Source organism: Sprattus sprattus (assembly GCF_963457725.1).
Source record: "Sprattus sprattus genome assembly, chromosome: 2".
Classification (NCBI taxonomy): domain Eukaryota; kingdom Metazoa; phylum Chordata; class Actinopteri; order Clupeiformes; family Clupeidae; genus Sprattus; species Sprattus sprattus.
The window spans coordinates 23,875,824-23,897,957 of record NC_137921.1 but is presented as its reverse complement, the minus strand read 5'-3'; the positions used below and the strand labels follow the sequence as shown (position 1 = coordinate 23,897,957).

At 40.6% G+C, this 22,134-nt stretch overlaps 1 protein-coding gene across 1 annotated transcript in view; it reads right to left on the bottom strand.

Moving 5' to 3' along the window:
• Positions 1–577: 577 nt before the first annotated feature.
• The window catches only part of opn8c (opsin 8, group member c), a gene marked incomplete at both ends in the record, with an annotated part of 71,425 nt that continues 49,868 nt past the window's right edge, over positions 578–22,134 (bottom strand). The window contains 3 exons of the mRNA XM_080859307.1: positions 578–1,108; positions 2,472–2,788; positions 4,128–4,421. Of these exons, the coding sequence (XP_080715433.1) occupies positions 578–1,108; positions 2,472–2,788; positions 4,128–4,421 (1,142 nt within the window). The remainder of the gene's footprint in view (positions 1,109–2,471; positions 2,789–4,127; positions 4,422–22,134) is intronic.

The window sequence follows — 22,134 nt, the reverse complement described above, 5'->3', positions numbered from 1 at the left end:
TTCTCAGTGTTTAGCTCAATATAGCTCTCCATCTTACAGTATGCTTCCACGTCTGTATGAGAGACCTTGAATGAAAAAAAAACCCACATTGTCCACAACTCAACAACGGCAGCACTGGATGTCCTGAGCACAAATATGCTCTAATGCTCACAAATGAATACTGTCTGACTAGAGTTTTTTAGCTGTTCAAATCCAGCTTCAGCTATATAGACCTGGCTCCCCATATCCCTTGATGGCAGCTTCTAATAGACAAAAGAATAGAGAAATGTTGACAGACCTATCAAGACGACCTTTAACCCTTCTCAATCACTACCTCCTTAAGGTGAGTAAGGTAATACTGCAACTAAGTACTGATGTGGAAAATGACTGTTACCCAATTAATAACTCAGTCGTGGCAACAATTTCCCAGTGTAAGCTCGCACTGACTCTGCCATGGGCGTGTGAAGCTCTTCACTCTCATCAGCACAAGCATTACAGTCATGACGGCAATCCATTGCTTCAGGGAAGATTGTAAATCAACTGCTAGGCCCAGTCCCTCAGTCTTGGCTCAGATCCGCCTACTCCCTGACAGCACAGTTCACAGCGCCCTCTGCTGATCAGGTGGAGATGGGCAGGAACTCCCGGACGGCCCGGGCCCCAGGACCAGCGGCACCACTCGGATCTTGGGTCTAACATCACTAGAGTGGCTCCCTCTTCCAGCGGACAAGGAGCTTTTAGTGCTCCTGCTCTGTGACTTCACCAGGTTGACAATTCCCCTCACACCCCCACCCCCGCCCACTCCCTTGCCTCCACCCTTCTGCTTCTCCTGCAGCTGGATCTGGATGACTGGCTCTGGTACCTGGCTGGGGACCTGGCGGGCCCCCACGCGCCTGGACATTAAGCCCGGGAAGAGGCACCTGAGCAGGCCCCTGAGCTCCTGGCGGAAGGCCTTGTTGAAGTAAAAGTAGATGAAGGGGTTGTAGACGTGGGAGCTCTTGGCAAAGAGTGCCGGAAAGACAAAGCCAGATGGGGCCATGTACATGGCCTCTGTGTGGAAGATGAAGAGGAAGGAGACCACTGTGTATGGGGCCCAGGCCACAACAAACCCCATGCTGATGCAGAAAAACATCTGAGGAACGAGGTATCAAAAAGAGAGTAACATTTTATATATTCATACATCTACATTGACAGATTGACACCTGTGCATATATGGATCAAAGGGAATATAACATTTTATAAATGACAATTATAAATCAATGGATCTGTCCAGCTTTCTTTCTTGAATGCATAATGTTTAGAAGTGAATAATGATAATTAAATATGTCAGTCTATTTCAGAAGGATTTTTCCATGTATTAATTTGTAAGGCATCCATCTTACTCTCGTTTACACACATACCTATACCATTATATATATATATATAAAGGCACCCAGTGCAACTTTCGAGGCTTAAAAATAAACATTCAATTTCTAGTCTTTTTTACACATAGTAAGTTTCAATAACTCCATACCATTACATATCGACATAGCAAAGATGAGACGTCGTTGTGTGGTGAGAACTGATAGAAAATCGTAAACAACAACAATCGCCGCCATTTTCCCCCCAAATCTTTATTTATTGGTGCCACCAATAAATAAAGCAGGATTCCAGTCAATGGACAAATGGCCTCACCCCACCGGCGATTGTTGTTGTGTACGATTTCCTATCAGTTCTCACCACACAACGTCTCATCTTTGCTCCTTGAATGTCAATATGTAATGGTATGGAGTTATTGAAACTTACTACGTGTAAAAAAGACTAGAAATTGAATGTTTATTTTTCGAGTCTCAAGCCTATAAAGTTGTAGCCTGGCCATTACCAGCCTGTGACTCCATTTCATTCCGTCTTTCAGTCTGGGCCAACCCAATGCATTTTGGTTTCCGAGATGGGCGGGTGCTTATCTTGAGGTTTAAAATCATTGGAGTTCCCTTAACCAATCAGCAACGTTTAGTTAGCATTCGGTAGCTTAAACTCTTCCCAAAGCCAGTTGGGAGAAGAGCTACGACGTCCTTTCCAATCATAAAACTTACAAGAAAATACTCTTGTTCTCCTTTTAATTTTCTGATGTTCTCGAGAGTTGAGATAACTTTTCCGATAGCTTTTCGTGTCTTTTCCTCCAAGGCGAGTTTTGCGTCACAGATCTGAACTGTTCGCTGATTGGTCCTGCAAAATTTTGAGTTCTGGAGACGATTGTCAATGGGGTTGGGCCAGACTGAGTATGAGCTTGAAATCAATTAAGGCGTAAATACGTAGGCTGGTGTCACCAGGCTAATAAAGTTGCACTGGGTGCCTTGAAATAGAGAAATACATCAGTCTTGATTTTTCCAATTAACTGCTCTATTCATCACCCTTATTTACTCAATTGTAGAACCAAACGCTGCATTTCTTTCCTGTAGGGATCTATCCACTCACTAGAACATCTCTCTCTTTCTCTTTCTCTCTTTCTCTCTCACCAAAGATAAGCGCTTCTCGATCCTCTTGAGGTTGGTGCGAATGCCGTGCGCTGTCAACAAGTCGTTGATGCGGTAGACCTTACGCAAGGTCATGACTTGTGACCCCACGATGAGCAGCACAGGCACCAGTACGAAGCAGACGAACGAACAGATGACGTAGATGGCGTCCTTGACCGAGGTGTGGTAGCGGCGCCAGGCGATTGTGCAGGAGAGGCCATAGGGCTCGGGCACGTACTCACCCCAGCCAAAGAGAGGCAGGAAGGACCATAACGCCGCCAGCAGCCACATGGATATGCACAGCAGCTGCATGTTAGCGCCTTTCAAACCATGGTAAAGATAAACAGACAGGTACATAAATACTTTGTCAGAGACAGACAATCAGACAAAAGAATAAAAAAGAAACGGACAAAGGTTGGGATTTCTTGATTTGTTTTATCGCCTTAAGAAGCATTAGGGTTTCCATCGCTGACCTTCAGGTTTGTAGATGTCACACACAAGGTAACACTGTCTTGCTAAACAGAAAATCTCACATAAATAGCTAAATCGCACCTTCAGGCATCACACGTTATACTTGGGATGGGGTTTTGTGAAGAATGATTCTGTTAGCAAACATTATATTAGCACACAAAGCACCATTATATGATGGTCTGGTTTGTATAGGTGGGTAATTAGCTAGCTATTATTAGAGCTATTTCCTCCCTCTTTGAAACTCTTGATAACACACTATGCTTGGCTCACAAGATAGATATCATATCCAATTTCTTTGGACATTTTGAAGTACTGTCTTTCATTGCTGCTACAGCACTTGATATGTATTCCAGATGCACTTGGAACACGGTTCAGTATGTGCCTTATTTCTTAGCAAGATCAAGGGATAGCCTGTAAAGACAGGCCATTATTGCCTGATTTGGCACCTGCATATTTAACCCCCAATGGCACATGTGCTGTTCACTCATTTAAAATGATGAGGTAATGTTAGAATGTTAGGATGCCAAACGTAACAGTATCCAAGACTTTTACAGAACAGTACAAGAGGCATACAAAGTGACCATGTGACTGTGCCCACTATCCTATTTGAGTCTTGTCACAGCAACTCAACATCAACATCACAACAAATGTCAATCACTTCTTTGGAACTGGTTCATATGTCTTGCATTTTGAGGGCAAGTGCCAGGAAACTATGTGTGTAATGTTGTGCAAAAGGAGTTTTGTTATTTTGTTAAAAACTGTAATGTATGCACTGCTGAAACTCTGTCTCCATACACAGAAATGTGTTATGATCTCAGCATTCCATTGGTACATGTTTCTAAATGAGCAACTGATGGATACTAAACAATACAACATGAATCTCAACTTCACATCAGGAGCTCCTGTGAGGTGTCTGAGAGCAGTAGACAAATACACCCAAAGGAAGAGGCCCCCATAATGACTTACAGAAGTACCCTATTACATAACAGACTGACACTTTTAGTGAAGGAGTCCATGTGATTGATCTCAGTTGTAATCTATACATTTTTCATTCATGTAATTGTTGTATGACTATTATTGTTCATTCAGATCCATCTGATTTGAATTGCTCTTCTAAAAGCCTGCTTGTATCTATCAAGGCACATCACAGACAAAAGCTCCCACCTGAGGATTTGAGTGCAGTCTTACCATAGAGAGCGCCATGGCAGGTCTTGATGTAGCGTATGACACTGATGGCGGCGATGGTGAACATGCCGCACAGTCCCAAGATGTAGCAGCCCAGGCCGTAGTAGACACAGGTGGCGTAGCCTCCCAGCCAGGCGTGACGGAATGAGGAAATGAGGGAGAGCGGGTAGAAGCACACGCAGCCTAGGAAGTCTGCCAGGGCAAGGTTCACACAGAGAAGCTCCGAGTCATTCATCTTATGCCGGCGCCGGTAGGAGGTCGCCAAGACCGTGCCGTTACCAAGCACAGACAGAAGAACTGTAAAAGGAGGATGAGGGCAATTCATGAGAAATTATTTGAGTCTGTGTTGTATGCCTTTAAAAGTGTGAGATCTTTTAGAGTTTTGTTACAATGCTTTTAAAGTTTTATTTATGCATTTATACAGAATAAAATGAATTAAAATAGTACAATAGAGTGATGCATTGTATGTTGGTAGCATTGACACATAACCGAAGAATTAAGTACAATCTTTTTGCACTAGGAAGGAGTTGAAATGGGACATGAAAGGAGGTTAAATGGGATGTTTGATGCTGAAGTTGTCTTGATTCACATGGCAACAACCACTAATTTTAAAAGGAAGTTTATAATACGGGTAGATGAAATCAAGCATTCTGGTGAGCCATAATGTACTGTACCACCTGTTTACATTCAGCTGAGCGTTCCATATCAGTGCGCGCTCAAAATAATGGTAGATTCGAAATCGAACCAAGATGGCAGCGTCTCGGGGGCCTGTTAGTGGGAAATATTTTATGTGAATTAAGCTATCTACATGACTTTTTATATGTCTACATTGACTCGGTAAGTTGTTTATGTGCTACCCGAAAGTTGCAGAGTATTGTAGGTCTTAACTGAAGCTCTCGACCATTATTGTTAGGTTGCTGCTAACGCTTAGACCAAAAATCCATTGAAACACAATGAGCTGAACCATGTGGGGCGCGCTGGGCGGGGGCAAGTTTCTTGCATACAAGAGAGGTAAGTTCCGGTACGCGATCTGGCACTCCGCGCGTAGGCGAGACGCTCCACTTTGTGAATTAGGCGTGCTCGAGGCGCATTGCATCACTTAGAGGCAGGGGCGCGGGCGCACATAGCCTACTATAAACGTTGTTGAGACTCTAATTAAAGATCTTACTCACTCTCACAAAGACTAAACAAACAGCTACACGTAGCCTACTATAAACGTTCAACGTTGTAAAGACTCTTATTAAAGATCTTACTCATTCTCGTGGTTGAAAGTCGGTAACAAAACAGAGACAAATAGCTACACGGTCAAGCAATGTCATTTATTTCCTAAAATACGTTTTACGAATCCAACTTACATAACCACTGCACACTCACAACCTTACAGATAATGTATAGAAGTTGTACTAGCATTTGTATTCTAAGTTTACACTTTAATCTACCAAAGTACTCACCGTTTAACAATACAACTTCCACAAGTTACAGATTATCTTCGTACAGCATTTACAACACTGGTGCGCGATGGCATTTCTTATTAGGGTGAATTCAGGTATATTGGGACATCAGGTAATTTGGGACAGCATAAGGAAAAGGGATTTTACTTCTGCCAGGAAAAGGCTATATGGGGTATGAGCAGTAGTACCATTGGCAGCAATAGTGGTCATAAGTGCAGATATGTAGCCTGACGATGTCATACTCATAATTCTAGTCAGAATATGAGTCTGATACTGCTCCATTGAGCTGTGATTATGGGTCGTATATATATATATATACAATGAATATGAGGTAAGAGGCATGATATGATATATACAATGAGTATGAGGTAAGAGGCATGATATGATATAAATACAATGAATAGGGACAACAATTTTAAATAAGTAGATCTAGATATATATATATATACACTAGAACAGGGGTTCTCAAACTTTTTTGGGCCGGGGACCCCTTGAAGGTCAAAAAATATTCCGGGGACCCCGTCATAATCGCATCCCAAATAAAATCATATAGGCTTATAGCTATTTGTAATGTTATATGCTTTTGGACTCTATTACTCTCTAAATTCATATAGTAGCCTACTAATATCACAAGAGTTTTAGATTTTTTTCATTTGATTACATTTGGTATTACTTGACAGTATGTAGGATGATTTTAAAATCATCTTTTTGTAAAATGTGCCGAGAAGCTAAATCATTTTTTTTATTAGAGCAAATTGTAGGGTTTTACAATAAAACTCAGATTGTAGGGTTTTTCAAGAGATGATTCTGAAGATTTATTTTGAACAAAGACATTAACAAACATGAAACATTAACAAACAAACATTAACAAACATGAAATTTCCACACAAATCACTTAACAATTTTTTTTTTTTTCAGTGGTGGTGGTGGTGGTGTGTGGGTGTGTGGGTGTGTGTGTGTGTGTGTGTGTGTGTGTGTGTTTGTGTGTGTGTGTGTGGGTGTGTGTGTGTGTGTGTGTGTGTGTGTGTCTGATCAATGAGAAGGGTGTGCCTGTCTCTCAGCACATAGTTTGTCCACTCTTGGTGCAATGGATGACAAGGTGATTCTAAGATCATTCTCAACTTGAAGACGAGCTCTGTATTTGTTTTTCATTGCAGTCAAAGTCGAGAAAGATGACTCGCATAAGTAGGTTGTAGGAAACGGTAGCAATATTTGCATGGCCTGTGCTGTTAGTTCGGGATACTCAAGTGAGAGGGAGGGCCAAAAGTCCACATGGCTCTCCTGCTTGAATCGGGCTTTCAAAGTCCGATCACAGGACAATTCGACTAGCTCCTCCGCTGCTTTGATGGTGAGGCTACGTGTAGCTGCCGGAGCAAAGGGATCACGCACCCAGTCCCAAGCATCCGTGTTTACGTCAGAGAAGTAGTCCGCGAAGTGTTTGCTACGTGCAGTGAGGTGAGAGGTGATTACCTCTTTAACTAGAGTCACTGGAAGGTTGTTTGCGTTTAGAAAGTCAGTGAGCTGAGGGAACATCTCGGTCACTCCATCTGACAGTCGACTTCTCCACAGTTCAACCTTTTTCATGAACATAGTCATTTTATCACTCACATCAAGGATGGATGAGTAGCGTCCTTGGACGGAGAGGTTGAGGCTATTAAGAACGCTGAATACGTCCACCAGATATGCCAATTTGGCAACGTACTCAGGGTCGCAAAAAAACTTGCCTATGTCGGGCTTTTCCGTTCTCAGAAACTCCGCGACCTCTCTTCGTAGCTCGAACACCCGCTGAAGCACCTTTCCACGGGAGAGCCACCTCACTTCAGAGTGATACAGCAATGTGTCGTGGCCCGCATCCATTTCCCGACACAGTTGCCCAAACAGACGCGACTGCTTTGGCCTCGACCTCACAAAGTTAACTGCAGCCACAGCTGTATTCAATACACTGTGCAGGTCTGGTTCCATGCCTTTAGAAGCGAGCGCTTGCCGGTGCAGCATACAGTGCACAGACTTGACGTTGGGGTTCACCGTCTTTATCCGAGCGATAACTCCATTCTTTCGGCCCGTCATTGCCGCCGCTCCATCAGTGCAAACGGCCACACACTCCCTCCAGCTCAGCCCAGCTTGGTGAATGAACTCATCCAGGATCCTGAAGATCTCCTCGCCCGTTGCTCTGCCAGGGACCTCTTTGCAGAACAAGAAGTCCTCCAGAATCGCTCCTTCCCATGGGTAGCGAACAAGAGCTATAAATTGAGCAGCATTCGATATGTCTGTAGATTCATCCAGCTGAATTGAAAAGTGAACACTGGCTCGAAGTCTATCAAGCAGCTGTGACAGGATATCAGCCGAGAGCTCACCAATCCTTCGTCTGATGGTGTCGTTGGAGACAGGTACACTTCTCAACTTATCAGCCGTCTCTGTTCCGACCATAACCTCACACAACTCCACTGCTGCTGGAAGGATTATTTCTTCTGCAAGTGTATGTGCCTTCTTGCCCTTAGCGATCCTCTTGGCCAACAAATATGAAGCCCTCTGTGCCTTTCCGATGTAGTTGCCAGGTTGGTTAGGCTTGTTCGCTGATGGGAATACGCTTCGCTTTTTCTGGCAAAGAATTCCTTCGGTTTGTTGCTGTATTCCGGGTGCTTGGTAAGAAGATGCCGCTTTAGCTTGGCCGGTTTCATACCTTCGTTTGCTAGCCGCTGGAGACACATCACACACATTGGCCTCCCATCGCTGCTTTCAATGAAACCAAATTCTAGGTACTTTGTGTCATATTTTCTTATCTTAATTGGTTTGGGAGTGTCGCTCACTCTCGCTCGTTTCAAATATTTCTCCATTCCGATCACTGATACTGTTACTCTGATACTCCGATACAAACTGCTCCTTCATTGACGTTACCTGAACGTTCTGATGCGCGATGTATAGTTTCGAACGTTTTGAAGACGACCTACGTGAAGACTACTATCTGGCATGGGATACTAGGTTCCTCACAGGTCGTTTTCGGAAAAAAAAAAAAAAAAAAAAAAAAAAAACTTTGGAAGCCAGACATTTTCGCGGACCCCCTGGCAAGGCCCCGCGGACCCCAGTTTGAGAACCCCTGCACTAGAACACCTCAGCAATAATACAATGGCAGTAAAAGGAATGTAGTAAAAAAAAGTGTTTTACTAAAATGAATGAATGAATACTCTAGTCTAGAACACCTCAGCAATAATACAATGGCAGTAAAAGGAATGTTTTAAAAAAAGTGTTTTATTAAAATTAAATCTAAAGACACTAAAATTGAATCTTGTTTTAGAGGTGCTCAGACTTTGTACAAAAACACATTGTAAATATTTTGGAAGTTTTCTTTTTTACTCTGAACCTTGTAAACAGAGGTGAATTTAGCATTCAGAAACTGTTTGTGGTTTCTATACTTATAATTAGTAACTTAGGAAGTGGCACTATTCTTCACCTAGAGCAGTATGCATAATGATGAGAGAGGTGTAAACACATTGGGACTAGGGTTGGGTACCGAGAACCGGTACCAATATGGCACTGGTTCCAATACAACCGGTACCTACACGGACCGAAATGCATCGCAGATTTCGGTGCCTGAGCCGATTAAAAAAAAAAATTAATACAGCAACAAATCATGCAGCTAAATGAACAGAACTTCAGTAAAATGTCTTATAAACAGGAATTATTTCAGGCGGCAACATCAAACAAGGAGGCTGGTTCCAAAACAGTACACAACTAGCGATAGCTAACGAGCAGTAACGTTAGTGGCGTAGATCTGTCTGAGTACGATCTGTATACTTTTTTGGGTTGCTAGCAGATTTCGTGGGGCATATACAGGCATGAGAATCACTCAACTTTCAGCGAAATTCGCCGTTTTGAAAACAAAATAGGTGACCTACGTGAATCGTGTAGATTCGATGAGTTTTATTTTTGTGGGGGGGGGGGGGGTGTGTGCACATATTCAGTGAACTGCGAACATGCAGACCTCCCAACGTGCACGCATTTTGTGTACCCGCCCCCTCCCCCGGGACGGAGTTTTTGGACATCTTTTTCATATTCAGATGACATTATTGTACTATTGTAAGCATGCACCTAGTGGTGGTAAAGATAATTAATTATATCTGGCAACACTGGGAAAGCAGTTGATCAATGACTGTCTGTCTACAGTCAGAGCTTGCGCAAGAAGGAAAGAAAGATATCCTTTCCAAAACGTGTATAGACGTAATAATTAATTTGTGAAAGAACCAGAGAAACACTAATATCCGACGAGGCAAAATTCCGGACAATTTTGGAATCCCTGCTAGCTGGACGCATTTTTTAGGTCTGGAAAGGAGAACATGTCCGGGTAAAAGATGACGTCTGGTCACTGGCATTTCTGAGGTACAATGGGAAGTGGGGGAGTAATAATCAAGCACATAAATGTGACCGTAATGTTAGCATATAAAACGTTAAAACATGTGTTCGCTAACTTTACGAGATGATGCATTTCAAGGGGTATATCCTTCAGATACATTTGTATTAAAAGTTAGCCGTAGTAGCAAGCATATGATGTGATTAGCCTGGTTACGAGACGGCTACGGTGTGAATAACTGATGGAGTAGGCTAATTTAGCTGAAGTAACGTTAACTCTAACGCCACGGAGACTCCCTGTTCTAACTTTGAATTGCTCTGTTGGGGCAAAGTGACCATTGCAATAGTCTTTGCTAACGTAGCAAATAATTCCTACTATTGCAGCCAGTCAACCTACAAGCCTTGCAGGTATAAAACAAATCATGACGTCAAATGACGATTTTCAGTCTTGTTACCATAAACAAGACCCAATACAGAGCAACCCTGAGCACTGACATGTAGGGCCGCTGACAAAAAAAAACACAACCACAGAATTCCCTTGTGCAGCTCCCAAACACATGACGTCGGGATGACAAGCCCATTTATTACGGATAAACCAAAAGGATTACAACTTTAATTGGATAGGCTATGGAAATCGACTGAGTGAAGTTATGGCTTTCAGAATCATACCACAATAAAACTCATGCTATTGTATTCACTTAGTGCTCATTAACTGCACATTTCATCGACCATTTTTCACTTGACAAAGGGGAATCATGTCAAGGGTACTTTTATTTATCGCCAGACCCGCGTGTACGTCCGCTGAACTTCCTAGTGATGGGAAGTTCGGATCATTTTACCGACTCGAATCTTTGAATCTCGTTCAGTAAAATGAACGAATCTTTTTTCGAGTCACTCGTTCATTTTAACGGGAGGGGGGGGGTGCTACTCAACGTTTTTAAATTTTATAGCCAATTCACTGGCGTAAATACGTCCACTACAAATACGTATCATATTTTCATGGAGGTTACTACATGTAAACCAGTAGATACTAATTCCTGCATTCAAATAATATTATATGAAAGTTTGAAATGGTCATTTATTATCACATAAGCATTTAATGATCACGGCAAACAATTACGCTGCACTGAACTGTAAGTAAAGTTTTAAAAAGTTAAAATAACTAAACCTGTAATTATTTCTTGTGAACGAATATCATTCACGTCTTACTAAACATAGACACTCGGAAGTGAACTAGGTTAATAAGTCCTTTCTGTTTCCTCTTCTAAGCCTATGCAGGTTACGTGAAAAAATATCCAGAGCCCAGTCAAAATGAACGAAACATTTCGGTTTTCTCTAGCTTCCCATGCTGAGCCTATGCAGATCACGTGAAAAATGATCCAAGTACTTGTATCCGGCAGATGACCTAATCGTTCACCTCCCGACCGTCTTTGGATCAACGTTTCGTTCATCTGCCGGATATCGTTCAATGATTCGTTCTTTTGCCGGATATCAGTCTTTCGTTCAATGATTCGTTCTTTCGCCAACCGTGTCTTTGGATCTATGATTCGTTCATCTGCCGGATATGGGTATTTCGTTCAATGATTCGTTCTTTTGCCGGATCGTTCAATGTTTCGTTCTTTTGCCAAACGTGTCTGTTTCGTTCAATGATTCGTTCTTTTGACAACCGTGTCTTTGGATCTATGATTCGTTCATCTGCCGGATATGGGTCGTTGGATCCTTTTCCACGTGACCTGCATAGTCTCAGTACAGTCAGCTAGAGGAAACAGAAATGATTCGTTCTTTTTCCGACTGGGTCTCTTGGATACGGGTCTTTGGATAATTTTTACATGACCTGCATTCAACAAATCATTTCTGTTTCCTTGGCTTAGCCAATGCAACAGTCCCAGTTGTCCCGATGCGCGGTCATGAACGAGAAAAAGAACAAATCTTTTTTTGAGAGGACTCGTTACTCTCGAGTCGTTGTAAGGATTCGTTCAAAATGAACGAATCGTTCACGAACGACACATCACTAGAACTTCCAGAGAATGTTTGGGAAACAAGGCGGAGCCCAGGCTCGGACTGGGAACGATTTTCGGAGATTTTGGGCACAATTAAAAACCAAACGGCCTACCTTGACGCTGTCTTGATCGCGGGCTTCTTGAAAGTTGCAATTATCCCACATTAATCCACGCGGTTTAACATACCCGGACAGCCCTGCTAGCAAGCAATGGATTATGTTTGCATTGCTAATTCACATTAGAATCCGTTGTAGGGTAAAATAGAGAGAATCCGTTGTAGGGTAAAATGAGAGTTGGTTACATGCCAGGCCCGTGATTCCGAGTCGGCATCAGGCTTGCGAAAAAACATGAACATTGTCTCTTGGAGGCTGGTTTGTGGTCAAAGCACTCTCTATCTAACCACTCGTTCAGGTGTTTTCTTGAGTTTGTACAGCCAACTACTGCACACGTTAGCTGTATAATCCCATCATGCACCGCAACATATTTTTGCAAAATATTCGAACATAAATTCGCCAAATATAAGAACATCGTAGTTTAGTTTAAAGAAAGCATTTTAGTTTTATTTTGATTTAGTTTGTTGCAATGATTGTACAGTTTGAAGAAACAGGATTTTACAGTTTGAAGAAATAGAAAATTATACCATATACCAACCGTCACATAGATGTGCATGACAAGGAAGCGCTATATATACTGGATGCACCTTCCAAAAAATGTGTCGTTAGGGTCTTTCTTGGGCTCTAGTTATCCGTATTGTCAGGTCAGTAAGGCGGTTGTATAATAAATAATGGGGCTGGTATGATTGAACGATGGCCGGCCCTCGCACGCTGAAATGTGGACCGGCCCACAATAAATAATCCCAACTTCATGGGGGTCCAGTTATGCCCCCCCCCCCATTCCAGGGCCGGGCCAGGGCCCGGGACAACGTTCCCGTTTGTCCCCCCCTGTCAAGAAAGGTGAGCATGGCTGCAAAGTCACATGGAAGGCTTCAGTGGTGCTCTGCTCAAAAAGGCCTATATATATATGTATATATTTACATATACAGTACCAGTCAAAAGTTTGGACACAACTTCTTATTTTTAAGTTTTTTCTTTACTTTTATTATTTTCTACAGGGTAGATAACACTTTTTTTGTTTAGTGCATCATTCTATATGTGTTCTTTCGTAGTTTAAATGTATTCAGTAATAATCAACAATGTAGAAAATAATAAAAGTAAAGACAACATTTCTCAAAATAATTAAAGGTGTGTCAAAACTTTTGACTGGTACTGTATACACTGTATATATTCTTGAGAAGTGCTTAATGATGCCACATGTAAAGATCTCTTTTAATTTATGGAATTCTTGTCAAGAAAATATGATTGTATTGTTTTCTTCGCTGCTGATTTATTATGTTGAATAACTGGATGATATGGCTGTGAGTGGGGAATGACCACGTGCAAAGCACCTGCCAAACAGAACGCAAAGGGCCTTGCCAAAAACATGTATTGAAATCATAACATTGTATTGGCTGTCAATTATGATGAAAGAGTAGACCAGTTAAGTTACAGCATGTCCAACATCGCTTGTGAGGGTTATGCATTAAGCCATTTGTGGTGCCTATACCACATTGTGCCTCATATACTGCAAATGTTAGACCCAGTGACAGGCTGGCATGAAATGGCTTGCATAATACTTAGTAAGGAGGCCATAATCATTTTTGACTCAAGGCTGAAGTAAAGTTTCTCCAGCTCTCCCCAGGTTGGAAAAACAGCATCTCAAAATGCATCCGATTGATGCTTTAAAATATGGAATATTTAATTTTTGCTTACGGGGGAGCATGCCCCCGGACCCCCCTAGAGGGGTAATATCCTCCTCACCTTTTTCACCCCTTACCCGTTTTCATGCCTGCATATAAAACTGCTCCATCTCCCAATGTAAACTCTGGCCTGTGTCGCTCACGCTCATTGGTTGCAACAGTGACAGCGAAGAGCAGGCAGCCTTGCACAGAGCAAGCACAAACAGAGCTAGCATCAATATAGAGAAAATGCCAAAAGGTAAACGATCAAAAGTGTGGCTGTATTTCGCACAAAAAGATTCAAACAACGCGACGTGCAGCCAATGCAAAAACAAAATTGCGAGTAAAGGGGGGAGAGAAGGTAAGAGGCAAAGGCAGATCAGAAATCCTAGACTGAACACTAAACGGAGATGCCAGCAGCCCTAAACCTAAACTCTTAAAGGGGCAGTACACATTCACGTAACCAGTGGGTTAAAATAAATGCAAACAAAATAATACATTTTTGACTCTGAAGGCAAATATGCTCATATTTCTGCAAAAGAATTACTGAAGTGTGAAGCTGTAGTGTGTGTACAGAGAGTGTTTTGTATTTATTTATATGTATTTAAGTATACTGTAAACAGTTGTTAACAGTTAATATATTGTTCATAGTTTGAAGTTAAAAGGTTTGAAGCCAAGTGTTTTGTATTTATTTATATTTATAGTGTAAGATTCATGATCAAGCAGCTGCTGTGACCACCAGCAGAATATCCAAAAGGGTTATCTTATCATGGTCACAAAGGAATAGTCCCCACACTGGTATTGCTCAGACACCTGGGGTCAGGAAGCAAACTGAGGTGTGAGTGACTGCAATTAATCAAAGTATGGGAATGGGGGAGGCCATTGAGAACCATCTCAGACAGAGAAACCAGATTATCATATACCACAACAAAAGGTTGCCAGACCTGTTTGCATTACAAGCCTAGCTCATTTACATTAGAGGCCTAGGAGTGGTCTTAACCTTTCAGAACGTAGGTTTTTTTTTTACCAACCTACCGCAGTGGGTGAGTTTTTTTTCTGGCTGATTTGAATGTTCTACAGAATGTTCTACGGGAACATTCTACAGTCATTGTTAAGGCTTCAAGCAAATTATTATGCAGAGTTTTCCTGATCTGATATGCTATCTAGACGTTTTTATCAGTAGCGTAGGCTATTCATTAAAAATATTAGACAAATATCAGACTTATCAACAAGTGCTTCTTTGTCAACCGTGTGACGTCATCGTAACACCATAGGCCGACAGGTGCCTGCACGTTTGTAGCGATGATAATGTCGTGGCAGTAATACCAGCCAGTCTCACATGAATTTGTCATCACCTGGCCCAACAATTGATGATTGTCAACGACTATTTCCTTTCCTCACATGGATTCAACAAAGGGTAAGTGACCTTATAATGTCTTTCTTTATTATATCCAGAAAACATCAGAGTTGTAAATTAGGCTATACAAATCGATGTCAAACCGTTTGTAGGTCAATAGCGCTAGTTAGCGGAATATGAGGTGATGTGATGTGATGTGATATGATGTGTAAATGCAATGCAATCGCGTGAATGCAAAACAATACAAATGTGAATACAATCCATGTCGAACTGTAGGCCAATAGAGCTAGCTAGATGTGAAAATAACGTGGAAATATACTCAAGAAAGTGAACGTCTAATTCAGTCGATTCCACAACAGTAGCCGATTATTTTTTTTGCGCAAATCCAGAGCTAGTCAGATGAGGCAAACGAGAAGTTGAGGTGAAATTACCTTATTTTTGTGCACAGATACCACATATCAGTGTATTACTTTGCGAAGTTAATGTAGTCAATATCAAATACAAGGCAGTTTAGTGTAGATTTTGGGAACATGATAAATGTCGAACAGTGATTTTGAGTAAAAGTTAGGCTAAGTGTGTACAACTCTATAGCAAACTATTTGAATATTTTAAGAAACCAGAACCATGGATTTTTAAAAGAGGCCAATTACTTTTATGTGCTCATGTACACAAACACAAGCACACACGGACACACATTCACTCATGAACAGGTTTTCATTTGATGACTGTGTTGAGACATCAACGTATCTATGCTTATGCGATGAACAGTGTTTGTACCGTAGGTTTATGCGGTTGTGTCTTTACATTTTGGCCATTACACTAACAGACTGGTATTTCTGTATGTTTCAGCTGGTGAAGATGTCCCGAATTTTATCATCAGTGAGCTGCTGCCTTCTTTCAACATTTCTTGTCATGTTTATTTAGTTTTGTGAGTTTAAGTTTACGCTACTTGTTTTTCTGTAATAAATGAATGAATGCGATGCAGGTATCGGTGTGTCGTTATTTTTTTCAAACTGTTGCATGTTGTGGATGCGCTGATAGTGCGCAAATGGGTCAATGACGTGCCATACTGATTTTTGCTTCCAGTGAAATTTTCTATCACATACTTGTACAAAAATACGTTTTTTATTGTATATATTCATTAATCATACATCATTCTCCCTCATCACTATCCATATTTGTGTGAAAAATACAAAATTGGTAGACTTTTACACCATTAAAGAGTGAAATGTCATGCGGTAAAACGGAAGCCAGTTTTTTTTTTTAAAGACAACTGCTTTTAAAATGACTAAAAAGGTTTCAAATTCATCAACTTTGGTCTATGGCATAATTTTAAATATGTACAGAATAGCCCTTCAAAATATTGATAGGATATATCTTGAAGAAATACCATTAATATCTAAATCACTTTGTTCCGCAAAGACAGATTTCCCTCAATGTCATGTGGTAAAACAAAATTTGGAAGCCATTTTGTACTTTAGAAATATGACTCATATCATGTGACCTGTGATGACATCACTCAGAGGACCCCTGAGGACAACTACAGTTGGAGGTAAGTTCAAAATGTGCTCCTATATTTAAGTTATTATCACCTTTTCCAGGTGACATACAAAGTGTCACAGATTTGAGCGTCATGCGGTCAAACGTCAAAAAAGTGTTGATAACGTTAAAAATGTAAAACATTTTGATTTACACATGAAATTTAAAGTTTATAGGTCAAGGTCAAGTAAAGTGTGGTGAATAGGTAGCCATGCAACTGCCTGTTAGGAATGAAAATGATGCAATCCGTCATGCGGACAACCAAAAAATGTCATGAAAATGTCATGTGGACAAACGTTTTTCCATATGACATACTGTTTTACCACATGACAGAGAATATTTTAAACTGAATTATCTTTTTCTTTCCTAAATATTTTAATACTTTGTGAAGCTTGAACAATTGTTCTTAATTACTTTTAACATATTTAATACATTTTTGTATATTTTAAACATTATTTCACATTTTTACAGATGCCTCTTTCCAGTAAAGAGAGGGGTGCACGTTTCCGTGCAAAGATCAGGGCAGATCCTGCTGCTAGAGAGTAACTGTGAAAGTATATGATGGTAGTATATGATAGTATATGAGTCAGTCAGTTATATCAGTACAGACTGCATTTTCTTTAAGCCTGAATTGTAGTCTTTATCATCAACACTAGTATAAAGATAAAGTGTCTTCAATGACTTACAGACAATAAAGATATGAATAACTGAACTATTAATGACTATATTTTATTCACATATCAGATTAATGTTATGAATATTAACAAATAAATAGTCTTGTTATTATTCTTGCAGGTATCGACAGATAAAGCAAGCTGGGAAGAGTGGTTATAACGATGATCAGCCATGGTGGGAGGGTGACGGCTTGGCAGCAGGGCGGTGATTGATTGGGGGGTACTAGATTACCATTTCAGAAGATGTTGTTGTTTTTAATCATTGTTCAAGTGATAGATTACAATGAGAGGGCAGATTGGAGTGATGTGTGTTTTTCTATGAGAAAATGAATTCTGAGTTTTAGACCTGTTCATAAGGTTTTGATAAGAAGCTGAAACATTTTTAGCTGACTGTTGTGTTGGAAATCAAATTGTAAATCATTTTTACCAAATAAGAATGTCATTGTTCTTTTTAATCTGACTGTAGTGATGAAAATTTACATTTTAAATCAGATTTACCAGATAAACTGTTTACTATTATTGTGCTTTTTTAAGTTGTTTTAAGTGATGGAAGTAAATCCTTAAATCTGATTTATCAGTTCATATTTCACATAAGAACACAAGCCAAAAATGTATTAAAATGTAACAAGACTGTTGCAAAAAAGTTTTTAATGTCATTAAAAGGTTCACTTTAACAGCCCTGACTATCTTTGGCTTTTTCCAGAAGTAGCCAAATTCAACTTGTTAGCACAACTGCATTAGACCATAACGCATGAGTCTATGTCATGCGGTAAAACAAAATATGTCATGCGGTAAAACGCTTAATTTTGAAATAAATATACAAAATATTCTATTAAGTGAAATTGTGAATGAACACAATGAAGAAGAGCTAATAAAATCTAAAGGTATGCCTGACTTTAAAGCACTTTTGCCTCTCTAATTGAAAAAAGATGTAACAAATGTTGACAGATGACATGCTGCTGTCTTTAAAGACAAAATATCAAATATTTAAAATTCTAGTGTTGACATTCTGCAACTGGGTATAGCATCTGTGTAGATCAATAATTACATTTTGATTGTTTGTAACAGAGCCATTAACATTAATTTTAATATTATACTGAAAATAAATTCGTTTTACCGCATGACATTTTTAAGGGGTGTATACAGGTAAATGCATTAAAATGTCATGTATTGTCGTCTTTTGCGAGGGGCACTAACAGAAATTAAAAATACACATGTGGATTCACACAGGAAAAGCTAAACCTGACTTATAACTATACATTTTTTTTTTTGCTGTTTGGAAACTCAAAAACGGCACTGACCCAAATATGATTTGTCAGTGACAAGTGATTGTAATATGAAAAGGTGTCTGCGCAGTTTGTGTGCATCAATGATGAGACTACAATTATGCGTATCCTAGGAGCGTATGCCTCTAAGCTTGTCAGCTCGTGAAGCATTTCATTTACGGTATATTCCAGCTGCGATGCTGGTTTTCATATCGAGATGTCGTTGGAATTGATGTTTGGCTGAACATTGAGTAATGAACCATACATGTTATTTTCAGTTATGTATATTTAATTTACCATTATTTCCCTACGGGGATTAATACAAGTTTCATGAAAAAAAAAAAAAACACTTGTTGTGCTTGTCTTGTACCGGAGATCGTGTCTTCCCTATACTTGCAAACGTTGTAACTTTGTCATGTACAATTGGACGTAGACCACACAAATATAGTAAGTCTTCATATAGTAAACAAAATGATACTGACAAGACAATTTTAAGAGGCATAATGGATGAAGGTGGCTGAATGTAAAATGGTAGTTCACGTTAGCGAAGTTAGTAACCCACACACAGGCTTATTGTTACGCGGCTTTTTGGAACGCTCCTGTCGCCACATTCTGTCACATATATGGGTCGGTACGTCTTTGCGGAAAATTGGCTGCTGTCCCATATATGGGACGCTACGTTCTGAACAGTATATATGCCTAGAATTGTGAATGCTTGTTATTCAGTCCTACACAGCTGAATCCGGAGTAAGGCTGCTTCGTCACTGCACATTATTGGAATAAAGATTGCTGCATCAGAAACAAAGAAACCTCCTTCATTTCTTACAATTGGCGAGCCAGCCCATCTTGCAATTTCAAAAAAAAAAAAAAAAAAGAAGAGGGGAATTGGTAAGTATTCTACTAAAAAACCTTTTTTTTCAGGAAATTTGCACGTTTAAAACAACCTAGAAAGGAGGTTTAAGAATAGAAATGATCTGTTTCATGTGAAAGAAGAGAATAATTCACTCTTATCACGTCTTAATGACGGCTTGGCACACACAGAAAATCTTCAGATTACTGAAAACGCTTTTGAAAAGAGAAAATGGGCAGTTGCAGAAAGAAATGGAAACTCTCATGGCTAAAAACAACTTGTTGAAATCATCAGTGGAAGTGTTGTCAGGTGAGTTAGATTTGGTGGTACATAGGGTTAGCCAGTTCTCCATTAGCACATCTGATATTGGCAGCAGCAATGCCGTCAATGAGGAATGTTGCAAGAAACAGTCAGGTTCACAGGATAGTCAGTGCCAATATTCAGGTGTCACGGTAAAGTACCCAATGGCACCAATTAACTCCACCATTGTGCGGAATGGAGCAAGTGAGGAGGTTATGTCACACACCATAAAATGGCTTAGCCCCTCAGAGTTAGCAGTAGTGGTACAGAGTGTGGGAATATTTGAACCTGGGACACAGGATCCTGTAGAATTTCTATCCAGTCTGGAGAACTGCGTGGACATACAGATTGACAGATTTTGATGCTTGTGTTGTGTTGAGCCTGTGCCTTCCATCTACATTATCAAGAGCCTTGACAGATAAAGTGAAGAATAGGATGGGAAATAATCAGGACCGAAAAAAAGCACTACTGGAGGTTTTGGGGATTGCATCTGTCAATCCAGGAAAGTTAGCAGAGGTGGCAATGACAAAAGGAGAACATCCCGCAGCTTTTGCACATAGGTTACTGGAAGCTTTCACGACGTACAGTGGTAACCCTGACATCATGACTGAGGATATTGGCTATAAATATGCTTTGATCAACAAGAGTGATCCCCAGACTCGCTCTGCCATAGAAATGTTTGTGACTCATCTCTCAGGCTATGACGAAATTATTGCTAAAATGACACAATTTTACAACAATCAAGCCACTTCTAAGAAATCACACCCCGCTACAGTTGTAGGATGTAAGCTTGCCCAGCAGAACAGGAGACAAAGAGGGCCAGAAACCAGTTCGTCTAGTTGGCAACACAGAGGTAATGGCTTCAGGAGAAGCAATCCAGTGGGTGTTATATGCTATTCATGTGGAGAAGATGGGCACATTGCAAGACACTGCCCTGGTAGTGGGGGAAGGTATGAACACTATGTTTGTTATGCATGTGGAGAACAGGGTCACATTGCAAGACATTGCCAAGACAGAGTGGGAAGACATCAAGGCATTGACTGTCATTCATGTGGAAAAGAGGGACACATAGCAAGGAACTGCAGAAATCAGAACAGATCAGAAAAACGGAATGTTGTTTGTTTTTCTTGTGGAAAGAGTGGACACATAGCCAGAAGTTGTAACTCTTCACAGACAACAAGGGACAACTATCAAGAACTATTTCACAAAGTACATAGTCTACAGAGTCAACTGACATTGCATCAAGACAATAGACCACAAGAGGAACCTATTAACACCTGGCCAGACAAATCACTGCTTGAAGAGAATGGCTGTTACTCAGACACAAGCAGCCAAAACATTGGGATTCCAAATGATGCTGATAGTAGCACACTTTGAAAATGTGTGCTGTATCAAAAAGGGGGGGAGTTTATATTTGTAATCCTGTTTTTATGTTGTGTTTTGATTAAGTTTGTGTTGTAATGCGGTGTTTTGATTATGTTTGTGTTGTTGATACTGGATGTGTGGAAATTCTTGTCGGGAAATGGGGGGGGGCAACATTATTTCTTTTCTTTTATATAAAATTTCAGACACCAGATGACTAACCCAATGTAAAGGGATACCACTTGTGGAAATGGAACCTGTGGGACCGGAGTCCATTTGGGTGACCAGAGGCTTGAGGTGTGGACAAGGGCCACCACAAAGCATAACTGGGACCAACAAGAAAAATCCAGACGGCCACCACACAACAGGTTTTTACAGACCAGGAATCCAAAGGACCTGAGACCATACATGGATCTGAGATCCACAAGCCCAGAGATGCACCTTAAGATATTGACTGATGGAACGAAATGGACCACAACTGATGAAGACAATAAAGAAAGCAACCCAATGAACAATCAAAGATCTCGACACTTTTCAGAGCTTCATCTGCTGAAAGGTGAAAGGCACACTCAATAGAGTGCATGGACAAGAAAGACAATGAGAGAATCAGAGAGCGTCTTCTCTGAAATTTGATAAAGTGATTTCCCCAGGACAAATATGCATATCCACCACTGGTGTGCATATCCTTACCTGAACGAACCCACAAAACACAGACACACACACACACACACGAACAAACATGAAAAGATGAAAAGAAGATGTATGCTTTGATGTTTGATAACAATTGGGACCATTTACATTTATATTTACTTGTGTTTAGGATGTCAGATGCCTTTGTGTTTTGCTCAATTATCTTAGACTGTCTCCTTGGCTGTGGTGGTTCTCAAATGCTTCTCCAAACCCGATAAAAGATATTTATCTTATAGTATCAAATTACAGAATGACCCCCTGATAAGTTACCTATTGGGGCTGGGAGATGACCAGTGTATGCGAGGGTGATGAGTCCAATGACGGGTAAGACTCCCTAATGGCCACAGAGGGGGCAACCTAAGGCAGGACATCACCCGCCACTGGACAACTCTGTGAAAGATGTG